Raw genomic sequence first — 17562 nt, forward strand, 5'->3', positions numbered from 1 at the left:
AGAAAATAATATTTTAATTACTTCTCCTTCTCTGTAAACATAAATTGTTTGAAAACACAAGTGTGAGCAGTGCGGCGGGAGCGGGCGCGGGCGTATTCCCGCGCGCTCGAGAGTTTGCGAATCAGTTAATTCCCGCGCGTCGTCAGAAAAATATGCATAACTTCTGTAATTTTAGAGGTTACTCACTTTTTTTTTTTTTAATTTACTCGTTAGAGTTTTGCGCATCACATGAGTATAGTTTGATTTTTTTCCGACATTGAGAACATACTTTAAATCGCAATTGTTTAAAATAATTGTTAATAACAATTAGAAATTTTTATTATACAGCAATTTTTTCAGTTGCACTTTAAACTACAGACTTTTAGCTTTAATTTCCAAAAAAAAAATTGAAATTATCTTCATTCGTTTCGGAGTAATAATGAAAAGAATAAAAAGTAACCTAAAAGTTTAACACCTGATAACTTTCAAAATAAATAAAATTTTTGAAAAATATTTTAGCGGGTAAAAGTTTACTCATATATCTATCAAAAACCATAGATAACTTTAAATTCGGGGACAAAAATTTTTCAAGTGGCCGGTTTCACTTATTTTGACCCTTTTAATAAAAATCCCTGACTTTTCCCTGATTTCCCTGACCAGTGGCAACCCCGCAATTGTTTCGAAAATAGATTCTATTTCTTCGATTCGTATCTAATTTTGAATTTTCCCTTTTATTTAGAACACGATCGGCAGCGAGAGAGGAGAAAGCACACATGTCGTATTTACATTCTACTGCCAGCTCCTCTTGGCTTGACAGTTGTTACGAGGCTGATGGTCCATTTTATCAGTGCACACTGTCACTCCTTGTAATGCCACCCTCACAATGGAATAAATTCAGAATTACTCATTTGAGGAGACTCATTATTCTCGCTCAACAAAGATACACTTCTCCTTCGTTGTCAACGAAAAATCTCACCGATGTTACCGTCAAAGATTATTCAGTATACAAGAGTGTCCTTATCTTCTTTGGTCTTGTCGATTGCATATACAATACATTTTTTAAGGTAAATTTATTTTTCCTAAATTAAAATTATCAAGTTAGTTTCTTTTAGTCTCTTCATCTAAACAACTTTTTCTTTTTCTATTATTTCAGAAAGTTGTTGTCACTTCAGACGAACAATGGCCGTCAATTTTAGCTGAATATATTCGACACAATGATGAAGCTTTATTGAAAGCTTCGGAGCGTGTTTTGGCAACCTATCGAGATGAATTGTTACCTTGTGAATCATTCGAAGAATATTGTGATGTTGTCGGTGAGTATTTTTTCTATTTAATCGAATTAGTATAAATTAGAGTAAATTTTCTCTCTGTATAATTTAATTCCCTATTTATTCTTTTTTTCGTTTTAGGTTTAATCGAAGATGTGACAGACATTTCGTCGTATATAAGCAAAGTTCTGAAAGATCTCGCTTAGTGAAATCGGCAGCACGTCCCAATTTTAAACGCTTTCTACACGACCTATCTTCCCCTCAAAATAAATAAAATAAAATCTCAATACTTCGAGTACGAAAAGAAAGAAAGAAAGAAAGACAAAAAAAAACTATACCCGAGTGCATATTTTTAGTTTTTTATGACTCGAACGGATGTGGCTTAGTTATAGTTCTCGATTATTGTAAAATTTTGTCCAAGTGTTGGCAAACCTGTCGGAATACATAATTGTGAATGTTGCAAATTACAAATTTGTATAAGAATCGACTCTGAATGGCGTTCTTATTTATGTAATAAGCCTGTATGAACTATAAAAAAAAAGATAAAAGTTGTGCTTTAACGAGAAACGATATAATAAAATGTTTGCAGATGTTAACCTATCCTTCCTTTTTACCTATGCACAAAAAATGATCGCAAACTAAATATTTTTCCTTCAAGACTTTATTTATCGCAAACAACAAAATATATTTTTACTTTTAGACTACAATCAAGATTATAATATTTAAACACAGGCCTCGGATCGAGCTAAAAAAAGTAGCTTTAGTCGATTAAAAATAGAAAGAACTGGAAAAAGTCCTTTATTTAATCAGATTAATTCAGTGTTGTCAAAAAAAATTTTATTTTGCATTTCCCTGATTCGTATTCTCTGGTTTTCATGATTAAAAATGATTTATTTAACATTAGATAATTACATCGTTAAAAAACTAGACCGCTCACGTGCAATAAACTCAAAAATTTTGTTTTATTTAAAAATTTTAATTTATTAACTCCTTAACTGTTCTAAAGCTATTGTTAAATAAACAAAAATGTTTTATTAACTAAATTACCTGTTTTAGGCATACTTTAAATTATCTACTACTTAACACTTATCAGAAGGTTATTGTAGCAGGCTCGTTTCAGTACTAATTTTAGTATCAAATTGAGGACTAGTTTTAGTATCTCAGCGTTGTGGAATATATTCCGCTGAGAAGATCTCGTTGCCATGTCCTCCAACTCCGGAGTTTATTGTGAATTCTAGCGATTATCTGTTGTACCTCAATTCTGTGGAAGCAAGGCATAACAGCATAACTGCATTTGTCATGATTTTGAGATAAATTAATTTTAATGTTCTCTCACTTCTGTTAATTCAGAAAATCAACAGATTTGTTCGGTCTTTTGCATTTAGTATTATTATTTAATATATTTTCAAAATTCTTTTATAACATTTAATAAAACACACGATTTGATATAAATTTTGATAATTTTTCATCGGAATCATGAGTTTTATTGCACTTATGCGGTTATGCAAGTTCAGATTGTATATGAGTCCAACTTCAGACACTTTTAATGTCACAATTTATTTTGGTTTGATTTGTCATAATAAAAAAATTTTTCATACAAAGACAAATGAAACTATTAATTCGTTAGAAAAAATTATAAGAGTTTATTTAGTTATAAAATTAATTTTGTTATAAAATGTTTTTAATTTATTGAAACGAGAAAAAAATTTACTTTACTGTTCAACTTAAAGAACTTTTCAATTTATTTTTTTAAATACTTTCCAAAATTTTTTAGAATAGAAATACCCTTAAAAATAAGTACATAATTAAATGCACAATTTATGCTATAAAAAATTTGTTCCAGTCTTATTAAAATAAATATATTTAATCTAAAGTATGAAAAATGTATTTTACTAAAAACATTTTATTGCAAAATTCTTATTGTTTTTATTCATAAAGGTTATTTTCATTTTTAATTATGTCAATTGTTTTTTAAGCTGAATGCAGTTATGTTATTATGCTGGTCTCCTTTTGTCAAAAACGCAATTATGCGATTATGTTTTCCATTATTTTCTACATTAATAACCATTTTAATGATTTTTCAGCTATTGAACTTTGAAGAGCAATATTAAATATATACAAATCTGATGTTATCTCAAATTTGATAAAAATGTCAGTTATGCTGTTATGCCTTTCTTCCACAGAATTAGAACACCTTTTTGGCGAGAAACAGGCAATGAAATTTCCCTTAACAATCAACTTTATATAATTGTTATTTAAGTTTTTAAGGCAAAATCATCAAAAACATTCTTAAATCTTCATCCTAGCCAATGCACGCAATATGAAAAACTTAAGGCACCTGTCAAGCTTCATTTTGGTTCCACCTAGCGCATCATATCTAGTGTCTAGCATACATGAGAAGTAATGGTGCTTTGAATTACATAAAGTGTAAATTTTATATAATTGTTATTTAGGTTTTAAAGACAAAACCATCAATAACGTTCCCAAATCTTCGTCCTAGCCCGCATGCACACAATGAGAGAAAACTTAGGGCACCTCTCTTAGCTTTAATTTGGATCCACATAGAGCATGATATCTGGCACACATGAAAACCTATAGTGTTTTCTATTTAGGGGTTGAGACTAAGTGATATATTTATAAAAATTAGGTATTCTCGCCATTTATCAATGAAGAAACGAATAAGAAAATAGCATTTTTGAAATAAGAGCACAGTAAATTGTGAGGTATTAAAAAAAGTTGCAGATTAAATTAACACCAAAAACGATTAAAATAATCCAATTTGGTGATATTTTTTATATATAATTATAATTATTTATAACTATAATTAGTTACATAAAAACATGTCAAGCAACATAAAAAGGTACATTAATAACAAAAAATATCAAACTGTGTATTAAAGATTAGTACAAAAAAAATTTCCAAAAAACTTATAAAAAAAAAAAAAAAAAAAAAATCTGACCGAACATAATTTCCACATTCTTTGAAAAAATATGTACCGATTTTTAAAATGGTTTTTTGCAAAAAAAAGGAATAAAAATTTGTTTTACAAAATTCGCACAGAGAGGGTTCATTGCAGAAAGTCCTTACGAGCCTGGCGAACCAAGTCTGAGTCAAAACGGATAATTAGGGACAAAGTTAGAGCATTTTAAAGTTAACAAAAACCCCTCAAAAACCTCAAATTTTTCAGCCTATTTTTGTCACGTTTTACAAAAAAAAAGGCAAAAAAAATATTTTTTCTTTATTCGCACAAAGAGGGTTCTTTGCAGAAACTCCTAACGAGTCAGAAAAACGTAGGCTCAGTCAAAACAGATGATTAGAAAAAAAGTTATAGCAATTTAAAAATGTCCAAGTGTCAAAAAAAGGCTTCAAAACAACCCAAAATTTTAAGGTTAAAAAAACGCCAATTTTTGGCATGTTTTGAAAAAAAACCCCTTAAAAAATGTGTTTACAGAATTTTCACCAAAAGAGATTTTTTTCAGAAACTCCTAACGAGTCAGAAAAATGTAGGCTCAGCCGAATCGGATAATTAGAAAAAAAGTTATAGCAATTTAAAGATGGGTATACGTTAAGTGCATTTTTGCATTTCAAAAATGGCCTGATCTGGGACCCATTTCTAGGCATTTCTGGGCAATTTTGACGGTTATGACGTCATTTTTCAAAATTTTTTCAAAATTTTTTTTTTTTTACCTAAATGATATTTTTTAAAATCCTTTGAACTGGAGCATCTCTGGGACTCACCAGAAGTGATTTTAGAATAAAAAAAAATTTTTTGAAAATTTTTTTTCAAAGTTGAAAAAAATTGAGAAAAATTTTTTTTTTCACGTTGCCGAAAAAAATTTTGCTTTTTAAACAAAGCAGAAGTGTATAGGAAAAAAATGAGCCGAATGGGATAATTAGGGACAAAGTTAGAGCAAAAATTCCAAAAAATTTATTAAAAAGAAAAAATGTGTGTGCAAATTTAGCATGAAAAAAAATGCAAAAAATTTTTTGTTCATGACGCTTTTAAAGGTCTAAAGTTATATACTCTTCTGGAGTGTAAATAAAAAAAAATGGGCAAAATTGGATAATTAGGGAGAAAGTTAGAGCAATTTAAATTTTGACTATTGAAAAAACACCGATTTTTAAAATGGTTTTTTGCAAAAAAAAGGAATAAAAATTTGTTTTACAAAATTCGCACAGAGAGGGTTCATTGCAGAAAGTCCTTACGAGCCTGGCGAACCAAGTCTGAGTCAAAACGGATAATTAGGGACAAAGTTAGAGCATTTTAAAGTTAACAAAAACCCCTCAAAAACCTCAAATTTTTCAGCCTATTTTTGTCACGTTTTACAAAAAAAAAGGCAAAAAAAATATTTTTTCTTTATTCGCACAAAGAGGGTTCTTTGCAGAAACTCCTAACGAGTCAGAAAAACGTAGGCTCAGTCAAAACAGATGATTAGAAAAAAAGTTATAGCAATTTAAAAATGTCGAAGTGTCAAAAAAAGGCTTCAAAACAACCCAAAATTTTAAGGTTAAAAAAACGCCAATTTTTGGCATGTTTTGAAAAAAAAACCCCTTAAAAAATGTATTTACAGAATTTTCACCAAAAGAGATATCTAGCATACTTGAAAATAAGTGACGGAAATATATTTTATTTTATAAAAGGACTAGGTTATAATAGTTTTACGAAAGTACTGAAAGTGGCTTTTTTGTACAGTAGAGTACAAAGATGCTTTCCTAGTTTGAACGTGTCACACCTACCGTACCACCTGCAGCGGGGGGGAAAGAACCACCTCGCGATTTTAGCAAAATATGTTATTTATTTTAGTATTTTTATAGTTTTCCTTTATTTATGACAAATAATCTTATTATTTTAAAAATATTTTATTAAATTTTAAAGAGCTTTTAGCAATGAAAATTTAATATTATGTTAGGTTTACCTGTTTTTGATTTAAACTACCAAGTTTTTGTACCTTCTTTATAAGTCTTCCTTAAATTTCACAACATATGCTATATTTTGTTGCAACCGTTTATTCGTTGTGAGTCAAAACACTTCAACCGTGAATAAAATTTTTTCATATTTTTAGAAAAGTGATTTTTTAAAAATTTTTGTTAATTCAATTATTTACAAAAATTTCAATTAAATTTCTTTAAAAGTTAATTTTCAAAAATTGTAATAAAATACTTTAAAAAATGAATTATTTTCAATTATGTTTTACAAAGTTTCAATTATTCAGAATCTTTTTTCACACTAGAAAAATTGAAAGAATTTGCATTTTTATACTAAAAATGATTATATTTTAAAAAGTTTTTAAGAAAAAGTCGCATTATTCGAAAATAACAGAAAAAGTAATAATATCCGAGGCCTGTAAACAAAGCAGAAACTGAAGGACAGTCAAAGAAAAAGCTATCATTTAATTTTATGTTAATAGAAAAGTAACTATTGTTTTAATAATTCAAAGCTTCTATCAAATGAACTTTAAAATTTTTAAATAATATTAAAGAATAATAAACTAATAATATTAAATATTACATATTAAACTAATAACTATTCTTTTATTTAAAAAAAGTGTATTTCCTTTGATTAAAAATAAAATTTGATGATAAAATTTTACAATTTTTTTTCTTTAATAATAAATTTCTTCTTAAAACGTAATGTGTAATTTTTAATGACATTTAAAACAATATAAAATTTTTTTTTATGCATTTTTATTGTACTCTCATAACAGAAATTTCCCGCGAAGATTATAAAGTACATTAGAAAAATGTAAATATATAAATACTTCTTGGGTAAAAAACTGTCATTAAGACAAAATAAGTGAAACTCAATCCTCGTTCTCTGCAAGTTTCTTGAGGAAGGACGCCTTCTTCTGAGCAACACGATTCTTCCTTTCGGAAAGACTGAGTTTCGCACGATTCCACCTCTTTTTAACTGGAGGCGTATCCCTCTTAACCTTCTTGTGCTCTGGATCTGCTCGGATTGCTTCATGTGCCTTCTTATAAATTCCCTCAATCTAAAGGAAAAAAGAAAAAAAAATACATTAATAAAAATACAATTTTTCGTAAAATGGAAAAATACTGTAAATGATCGATATTATTGGAAAATTTCCAAAGAGTAAAGGTACGATCATTGTTTTCTTTCGTCCAGTTGCGACACCAAAATACCATTTTAGTTATTTTAGTAATTTGATTTGGACTGTTGGTAAAATTAAAAAAAAAAAAATTACTTACACTGTCGGCAGTAATTCCGCTTTGAATGTATTTGGAAAACTGACGCTTGAATGCGTCGTCGTCGTCCTCTTCCAATGTTCTCATGTAATTGGCGACATGTTGGGCGAAAATGTGCTGCCGATGAACGTCAGCGTTGAAAGATTTCGATTCGTTATCGTAACCAGGGAATCGTTTGGTGCTGCAAAAAAAAAAACAGGAGTAAAATATTAATAAAGATAAAAATTTATTTACTAACAATTATTAGTGTCTTTTTTTCTAGAAGAGTAGAAAAAAAATCAGAGACACTTTATAATCCTTTGTGTCGATGTGAAACAGTTGTCGAAGAATTGTAAAACACAAAACTAAGAAACTCGTCTCACTGTGACTCAGATGACGCGCATGTGTCATATGTTCATCATAAAATTTCTACTGTTGAATAATTTTTATTTATAATAGAGTAAAGATTTTTTTCTTCTTTTTAATTTATATATAAATAAATAAAAGATATTTTAAATCAAAGAATTCGATTTATACAAGGTTGCCACGCTTTTGCTCTTTTCAAATTCCCGGACTTTTCCAGGTTTTCAAAACGAAAATTATTCGAAAACATCAATAACTTCAATTTTTAAATAAACATTTAATCATTATTTTTTTATAGAAATTAAGATATTCAAAAATTTAAATTCAATAACAAGAATCGTTATCTTTATGTTTTATAACAATATTTTTAAAGTTGATTAATTAATTAATTAATTTTTTGGATAAATTTTAATAAAATTTTTAAGAATAATAACTTTTTGGAGGAATTACATTAAAATTGTATTAAAAATAATTTAAATTTAACATTGAGTTTTATTATTTATAAAAATAATTGAATTTCTGTAAAAAATGTTATTATTCATGAAAATAATTGAATAATATATGAAAATAATTAAATGCTTGCGTAGAATTTTATTACAATTTTTTTTAACTAATTGACTTCTTTTGAAAAATTTTATTAAAGTAGTAGATATTAAAAATTGAAATAATTTTGAAATATTGAAGTGAAATTAGATTTCAAGAATGAACACAATAACTTTAGAAAACAACAATTTTCCCGGATTTCGATCAAAATTGACTGACTTTTCCAAGTTTTTCAAAGTTTATAAAATTCCCCGACATTTTTAGGTTGCGTAGCAACCCTGTATTAAATTAAAGAATTCAAAATAATATCAATTAAAGAATTCAAGATAATGTAAATTAAAGAATTCAAAATAATTTAAATTAAAGATTGAATTATCCAGGGAAAAAAATCATTATAAAAATGGTTTGAAACGAACCTATGAGGGATGTTGAGGCCTCCGTCGACGGCGCCTTTCATAGCACCGAAAACACGAGCACCAGTGGTCGTGCGCATCAACCCAGTGTCGAGATAACATCTGAAAGCACCAGGACCGTCGTCCACTGCCTCCACATTATATTCGTCGCCATTAACTTCTGAAACTCCTGGGTACAATGTGTCTAATCCCAATTTCTTCAAAAGCTGTAAAAATAAATTTCGCAAAAATTAATCTCTATTTATTCATATTGAAAATATTCAATAGAAATTTATGAAAATACTGCATTTTTCAGATATTTGATATATTAGGGAACAAAATGTTATCTTCATTGTTCTATCAAAGCGAGCTGAGTGGATCATCATTTTAATGCAGTTTATTTAAAAAATAAAACTTCGTAAGAGGACGATTTTACAATTTTTCTCGTTTTTGCTTTGATCTCTCAAAGCAAAAACGAAAAAAATTATAAAATCGCCTTTAAAAAATTAGTTCTTAAATAATCGTAAAACTTACTCTTCTGGCCAACAAAAGTCCCGTGCAATAAGCTGATGCATAGTTCGTAAGACCAACTTTAACTCCATATTTTGGCAGTTCATGACTGTAGGCAGCGCAGACAATTTTGTCTCCTTCAATTCTCGAATATGCGACCTTGAAAAAGAAACTAAGATAAATAACTATTTGTTTTTTTTATTTAAAAAATCTTAGCTACAGGCCTCGGATTTATTTAATTCAGTATTGCAAACAAAAATTTTTTTGTTACTAATTATTATCCATGTTTTTTTAACGTTATTAAAGTATATTTTTTAAAAATTATAAAGAAACTCTTAAAATTAATTTTATTAAATATTTTAAATATCAATTTTCTTTCAATTATATATACAATTAAAAAATTCCCAAACAATTGAATTTTGGTAAAATCTTTTAAAAATAATTGAAATTTGATCAAATATTTTTAAAACAATTGGTATATTTGGTAAAATCTTTTAAAAATAATTGAATTTTGGTTAAATTGTTTTAAAAAAATTGAATTTGATCAAATCTTTTTAAAATAATTGAATTTTTGAAAAATATAAAATAATCAAATATTCCAAGAATATTATTTATAAATAAATTTTCAGAATTATATTTTTAAAGATATTGAAAATAATTAAATTTAAAAAATTTACAATAAAAAAAATGTAATATTTTTTAGAAACTTTTTTAATTACGTATATTTCGAAAATTTAAATAGAAAATACGGATACGTAGAAAATATTAAAAAATAATTTTTATAAAGATTTGTTTGTAGTTATTTTTCACACTAGAATAAAAATAGAAATAATTGTCAATTTATACTAAAAATGTGGTATTTTATTGGAATATTTGGAAGTAAAATCGAAAAAAATCAATATCCGAGGCCTGAAGCTAGAAATTAAATAGTTACCTGGCATGTAATGTCTTTGTTGGAAAGACGAACAATCAATCTGTATTTTGGAGTATTATATTTATTTTTATCCTGAATAGTCAGTCGTTTACGGGCATAATAATCGGTTTTACCTTCGCGACGCCTCTTGAATTTAACCTGATAACGCTTGAAGTATTGCTTGTTCTTCACAACTTTCACGAACCCCTAAAGAAACCAAAAAAAAAAGATATTTATTATCCTACAAAAGAGAAAATTACAAAAAAGGAATTTCCTTTTTTTTTCACCAGTCAGTAGTTAATATATTAGGGAACAAAAAGTTTTCTTCAGTTCTACATCAAAGCGAGCTGAGTGTCTCATCATTATGGTGAAATGTTAATTTTATTCATTTTATTTATTTACAAATTACAAATGTTTAAATTTTTCAATTTTAACAAAGTTTATTATATTTATCAAAATGTTAATTATATTAATTTTCTTTACACATTTTTATATTTTAATTTTATTAAAATTTATCAAAGTTAAATAAATATTAAAGTTGTTAAAAAAATTCATTAAAGATAGGAAAATATTTTAAAAAATCTAGATTCTAATCCAAATTTAAGAATATTTTTCCACATGTCTAAAATATAACAAAAGGACGCATATGTCAATTTGAGGTTAGCTTTCCATTAAATGAGTGATAAAAGGAAATTAAACATTAAATGCAATAAATAACATAAATAAAAAAAGAAATAAAAATTGATTAATTAATTTCCAGTATTAAATTGTTCAGAATGTGGAAAATAGTGAAAAAAATAGAGCACGGTAGAAATTCAATATTGTTAGACAGAACGAACATGAGATTATATCCATTTATAACTTTTGCATCTTTTCATTAAAACATTTATAAATTTCTTATATTAATTAAACTAGACATCAAATCTTCACTTTTAATTGTATTTTGATAAATTTATTGACTTACCATTTTGAGGAAATATAATAAAACAGCAACACAAGATCCGCGAACAGCGGCCTCCTCACGAGAAAAGAAATCTCTTCGCTTGCCATGGTGCGCACACACCTATTTGTCACTTCCGGCAGAAGGGCTGGGTAGTTATGCTGTCTAGTGTACAATAGTAGTGGGGGTAAGAGCAAAAAATCACCAATCACAATGCGTGTCGTCGACAATTGAAAACTTCCGTTTTTCTTTAAAGGCGTTTGCACACTTTCAAAATTTTGGGCGAGCAGCGAATTTTCATGGCCTTGAAACTCAAGGTGCTTCTATACCTCCGGTGGATTGGTCAAGCAATCGGCTCGATGAATTTTCACGGTCGGAAAATGTACTTTCATGGCGGGTATTTTTGAATAAGTAAATGTTGAAAAGGTTTTTACTTGAAAATTTATTTAAAAAAATGATTTTATCATAGAAATTCTTTTCAAATTTATGTTAATAAACATGTTTTATTTTAAAAGTTATCAAATTTTAATTCAAAATGTTTTAATTTTCCAAACAAGTGTAAAAAGCCTAATGTTTTTGAAATGCTAGTACAGACGATACAGACTGTTTGTTATGAATGTACATAACCTAGCGTTGTGTTGTCGTGCTTGTGATATTATTATATTCCAAATTTAATGATTTAATTATTATTATATTAAATAATAATGAACTGACAACACAACGCTAGGTTATGTACATTCATAACAAACAGTCTGTACTAGCATTTCAAAAACATTAGGCTTTTTACACTTCTTTGGAAAATTAAAACATTTTGAATTAAAATTTGACAACTTTTAAAATAAAACATGTTTTTTAACATAAATTTCAAAAGAATTTCCATGATAAAATCATTTTTTTTTAAATAAATTTTCAAGTAAAAACCTTTTCAACATTTACTTATTCAAAAATACCCGCCATGAAAGTACATTTTCCGACCGTGAAAATTCATCGAGTCGATTGCTTGACCAATCCACCGGAGGTATAGAAGCACCTTCATATTACTAAATATGATTGGCTCTACAAAAAGCTGCGTGAAAATGTACTTTGTCAGAGCCAATCATATTTAGTAATGTGCATTTCAAGGCCGTGAAAATTCGCTGCTCGCCTAAAAATTTGGAAGTGTGCAAGCGCCTTAAGGCCTATGGCCTATGCACAAGAACGCAAAGCATGAGTTAGAAAAGGACAAAGATATATTTGTCTCCTTTTCTATTTCGATTACTAGTAAAAATTGTCCAGAACGGAAAATCCACATTAGAGAAAGAGAGACAGATACACAGACTATCTCTCTTTCTCCATAAGAATTAAGATTTTCAAAAATTTTAAATTTAAATTGAATAAAAAATTTGATATAAAACATGAAGAAATCGATCACTCCGAGTCTTTGACTCGGAGCAATCGATATCTTTATGTTTTTATAATAAAAAAGATTATAATAAAGAAAAATAATAAATAAAGGCCTCATAACAACTGCTTCGCGAAAATCAAAGCATGAGTTAGAAAAGGACAGAAATATATTTGTGTCCTTTTCTATTTCATGCGTCTCGTTCGCGAACCTATTGTGCATTGGACTTTAAAGATGACCGACTTCAATTCAATTATAAATTTTAAAGAGAATTTTATTCAATTTTCGACCATAATTGAATTTCTGCGAAGAATTTTATTACTTTTTGAAAATAATTGAATTCTTGAGACGAATTTTAATATTTCTTTTTAAAATAATTGAATTCTTTTGTGAAATTTTATTAAAATAGTAGATATTGAAAATAATTGAATTTTAATAAATTATTGAAATTAATTTAATTTCTACGAAGAATTTTATTAAAATTATTTTGAAAAGAGAATTGAATTGTTAAATCAGAATTTAATTAAATTTTTTGAAAATAATTCAATTCTTTCAAGAAATCTAATTAAAAATGTATTGACAATAATATTTAAATTCTAATAAATAAATTGGAAGGTTTTTAAAAATAATTGAATTTCTTTGATGAATTTTTAAGAATAATTACATTTTTGGGAAATTCTATTAAAATTGTATTAAAAATAATTGAATCTCTGCAAAAACAAATTTGATTGAATTGAAAAAAATTTTTGAGAAATAATTGAAATTTTGCCAAAAATTTTATTAAAATTTTTTAAAATAATTGAATTTTGAAGAAAAATTTTATTTTATTATTTATAAAGATAATTGAAATTTTGAAGAGAATTCTTTTTAAAACTTTCCACCATAATTGAATTTCTGTGGAGAATTTTATTACTTTTTGAAAATAATTGAATTCTTGACACGAATTTTAATATTTCTTTTTAAAATAATTCAATTCTTTTGTGAAATTTTATTAAAATGGTAGATATTGAAAATAATTGAATTTTGACAAATTATTGAAATTAATTAAATTTCTACAGAGAATTTTATTAAAATTATTTTGAAAAAAGAATTGAATTGTTAAATCAGAATTTCATTCAATTTTTTGAAAATAATTTAATTCTTTCAAGAAATTTAATTAAAAATGCATTGACAATAATACTTTAATTCTAATAAATAAATTTGAAGTCTTTTTAAAATAATTGAATTTTTTTGATGAATTACATATTTTTTGAAAATTTTTAAAAATTCCATTTTGAGAAATTTTATTAAAATTGTATTAAAAATAATTGAAATTCTACGATGAGTTTTTTTTTATTATTTATGAAAATAATCGAAAACCTAGTTTTTTTTTTGTTGAAAATAATTGAATCTCTGCAAAAAATTTGATTATTTACGAAAATAATTGAAATATTGCGAAGAAATTTATAAAGAATTTCAAAAATTATAATGAAATAAAAATTAAAGTTAGGTTTCTTTTTAAAAATTTTTTAAAGCCACGGGGATGAACGTAAATAAATAAAAAAACTTGTCATAAACTCAAAATAATTTAAGGAGGGATGTTCAGATAAAAGAGAGACTTTTTTTCAAGATTAAGTTGTAATCAAAACCAAGCACTCACGTTAAGAGTCACTCGTTTCCGACTGCAACTCTTTAATTTACAATTGCAGCTAAAGACAATAATTACACCACAAGCGTAATGTTTTTATTTATTTTTTTTTATGTGAGTTGTGAAATTGTCTCATAGTTTTATGTCATAAGATTTAGATTGTTAAATCAGATCACGTGTCGACGGTACAATTGGCGCAATCTCTTACTTTTTTTTTTTTTTTTAAATCTTGAGCTTAAGAATTACAAGATTCCACGTGTATATAGCTACTGGCGGTTGGAGTTACAATTTCCTAATAACCCATAATTATTATACTAGTGACCTTTTTTTTTTGTTTTATCGCCTCGTTGAAGAACAATATGTCTAATTTTTACTTTTCATTTTTAGAAGGAAGAATATAATGAAAAAAAAATAATAATTAAGGGACAAATGTAAAAAAAAACGGAAAAAAAGGAAATATTACGTTTCAATGAACATAATTTTCTTTTTTCTACATAATTAATAACAATTTCGATGACTTCTCGTGTATTATCAACATTGTGATTTTAGTATGTACAATTTATTTACGGAGTTTTTTTTTTCTTTTCTTTTCGTCAGGGCTTGGTAAAAATTGAAAATACTTCTCACCATCCCTTTAAGAAAGCAAATCGATATGCTGTTACAAATGTAAGTATTGCACCTTATTTTTTAATTACGTCATCTAATCTTATTTTCGGATTAAAAAAAACGAAATTTTTTGAAAAGAAAAAAATCTTTCTATAATCAAGTTTATTGGAAAATTCCCAAATGTGCAATATTTAGGAAATATCTTCTGTTTACAATATAATAGAGTTTCTTAAATAAAATTTTTGTAGACAAAAAAACAAGAGTTTAAATTTATTACATTCTTTTTTATCTAAATAAATAGGTTTTTTTTTTCTTCCTCATACTGATTAAAACGATTATTGCAAAAAAAAAAAATTCACAGAACGAAGTAGTATTCACTCAATGAGTATTTTTTTTTTATTCTGTACAACGTATAACTGAATAAAACGTAAAAATTGAATATACTGACATAAGTAACAACAGTCGCTTTCTATAATCTTTGACAAGGCATATAATACTTTTTTTGCAGAATGAAAAGACGGAGCTTCTTGCGCAGAGTCAATTTTTTAAGAATAGGGTTTTTAATTATTTTTTGTTTTTAAAAAAAGATGCGATGATAAGAGCTTCATTTATATGAATTGAAATTTTTTTTTGAAGCTTATACTATGTTCGTCATTGTGACAAAAAATTTTTTTCAGTCCTGCTGCATCCAATATTTTTTCATTTTTGGGTAAATTTGTTCAGTATTACAAGAAAGTAACGTTATGTTTCCCTTTATTTATTATAATGTAGCAGGTAAGTGTATAAGTTACTGTTGTCACGTTACTAACTACAATACAGATAAAAATACAGGCACTTTGGGTTAGATCCGCGGGTCTGTCCTATCGCTCGGAACCGCCACGCTTGACTCAACGAAATAATAAAATTATTTAAAAAAAAAAAAAAAATAATAAATAAAAAAAAAGTACCTTGGAATTGTTACAACGACGGCCACACAAAATTCAGTCTTTCAAATAAAACAATATTTACAGGTCTTATATCACGCATTGTCAATCGCAATAATATCGATCTTGCCAAAAAGAAGAATGAGGATTTTTATTTTTTTTTTAGTTTGACGATTCTCATTTCTTTTATTTATTGATCGAATCGACAGACCCGAGTACCGCTGCCCTTGTGCCTTAGACACAATTTAAAAATACCGCATCGAAGCAGTAGAACACGATCGAACATTTCTCTTTTCATTCTTTTATACCTTTAATAATTATACGTTTAAAGAATCTTACATACTCAATTTTTCCTCTACTTTTTTTTTCCTCTTTACTTTCATTCAATTTTACCTTCAGTGTACACGTGCAAACATATATAATAAAATTAAGAAAAAAAATTATAATAGCAAATATCGGAAAGAAATATCTTTCACTAATTTCTAAGAATTATCCATTTTTCCAAAAAAAAACATACACATATTTGTTTCTAAAAAAAAAAACGTCTCATATGCCTTTTGTGCAGCAGCCCGTCAACGGGTTTCTTTTTTCTTTCTTTCTTTTTTTTCCTCTCTTTACAACCTCTGAACCTCTGATCTCATTTTCTTATTATTTTTTGTTTTTTGAAATACAAAGTTTACAAAAAAGACACGTCCGAGTTTTTTTTGAAGAAAATTTCTCTGGGTTTTGTTTTTTTTTCATCATCATCATCATCATCATCATCATCATCATTATCATCCTCTCGAGGGAATTTCCTCCAATGGCAGTAGATAATTATTCCTTTATAAGTTATATTTTTTTTTTCGTTTTATTTTTATTGCTAAGTTTAGTCTCCTTTCGCTCTGCGATACGAGCTATTGATACAATGAGCGTGAAATATTTTAGCAAAGTCGAAAAAATGATACTAAAAATGAGACTTTACCATGTTTTTTTTTTCAATCAATAAAAAGACGAAAAATTCCAAAAATCCTTTGGGGGCGTAGCTTCTTGAAGGATTTTTTTTTAAATAAAAAAAAAATTGTATTATCTCTTCCACCGCACTCGGAGGCACGGATGACAGTCTTTCCGTTTGTTTTTTTTTTATTTTTTTTTATTTATTCACTTTTTATAATGACGGTGCGTAAAAAGATTTGTTGGCGTCTTATAAAACACCTACTTTATTTCTTCACTTTCTCACCAATTATTGTATAATTAACAATAGTTCACATTTTTTTTTCGACAAAAACAAAGAAAAAAAAAAATTACATTTACTTCTCGGCACTTAAGTGCACAAAAAAAACGACGACAATATGAGTGTAAACTTGCACTTTTTTTTTATATATATAAACGGCCCAAAAATCTTTTGTAAATCTCAAGATTTGTCACTTTTAAGAAGAAGAATTCGGAAATTACACCGAATTTTTTCTACGAAAAAAGAAAATTAAAAACAAAAACTATTTTCCCTTAGTGTTCGTGTGTTGCGCCACTTGTCTAATGGCTTTTGTTTAGATTTTTTTTTCCTTTGGAGAAAAATAGAAGATAAATCGAAGCACGACACAAAGTCTTGCAACGAATAGTCAGAGATAAGCAGAAACGTTGTTTTTTTTTTTAGTTTTTTTGCTTTTTTATCATTTTTTGTAGTAAACAAGAAAGCCATTCATCTGTTGAGAGAAAGAGAGAGAGAGAGAGAGAGAGAGAGCAATAAGAAAATCTTTCCTCTGTAATCTCCTTTTTTTTTTTAATAAGTTGATTATTCATTTTGCTGGTTTACTTCCTCCTTGTTTTCGCTGTCTTGTTGATTTATATTTGACTTATTGTTTCCAGATTGATTTCCTGTATTGTTCTCGGCAATTTTATCATTATGAGAGTCAACTTTATCACTGGAATCCATTTTTACGTTGCCTACAAGATTTTAT

General features: G+C 27.0%; 3 protein-coding genes across 12 annotated transcripts in view; 1 reads left to right on the forward strand and 2 right to left on the reverse strand.

Moving 5' to 3' along the window:
• LOC122508048 (E3 ubiquitin-protein ligase UBR4) overlaps positions 1–1523 on the forward strand; it is a 43029-nt gene extending 41506 nt beyond the window's left edge. Inside the window, exons 23-25 of the mRNA XM_043621122.1 lie at positions 719–1043; positions 1133–1292; positions 1389–1523. Of these exons, the coding sequence (XP_043477057.1) occupies positions 719–1043; positions 1133–1292; positions 1389–1453 (550 nt within the window). The 3' untranslated portion in view covers positions 1454–1523. The remainder of the gene's footprint in view (positions 1–718; positions 1044–1132; positions 1293–1388) is intronic.
• A 5236-nt stretch (positions 1524–6759) lies between these two features.
• On the reverse strand, positions 6760–11269 carry LOC122508049 (60S ribosomal protein L5). Its single transcript, XM_043621123.1, has 6 exons — positions 11116–11269; positions 10173–10358; positions 9263–9397; positions 8753–8955; positions 7455–7632; positions 6760–7237 (listed from the first exon to the last, which is right to left on the reverse strand). The coding sequence occupies exons 1-6, from the start codon at positions 11116–11118 to the stop codon at positions 7049–7051; spliced, it is 894 nt and encodes a 297-aa protein (XP_043477058.1). The 5' UTR covers positions 11119–11269; the 3' UTR covers positions 6760–7048.
• Positions 11270–14173: 2904 nt separating this feature from the next.
• LOC122508051 (protein PRRC2C-like) overlaps positions 14174–17562 on the reverse strand; it is a 45817-nt gene continuing 42428 nt past the window's right edge. For 9 of the 10 annotated variants that reach the window (XM_043621131.1, XM_043621132.1, XM_043621126.1 and 6 more), the window contains one exon: positions 14174–17548. In XM_043621131.1, coding sequence (XP_043477066.1) covers positions 17397–17548 — 152 coding nt within the window. In that variant the 3' untranslated portion in view covers positions 14174–17396. The remainder of the gene's footprint in view (positions 17549–17562) is intronic. The other variant, XM_043621133.1, reaches the window with a different exon arrangement.

Source organism: Leptopilina heterotoma, unplaced genomic scaffold (genome assembly GCF_015476425.1).
Source record: "Leptopilina heterotoma isolate Lh14 unplaced genomic scaffold, ASM1547642v1 Lhet_52, whole genome shotgun sequence".
NCBI classification, from domain to species: domain Eukaryota; kingdom Metazoa; phylum Arthropoda; class Insecta; order Hymenoptera; family Figitidae; genus Leptopilina; species Leptopilina heterotoma.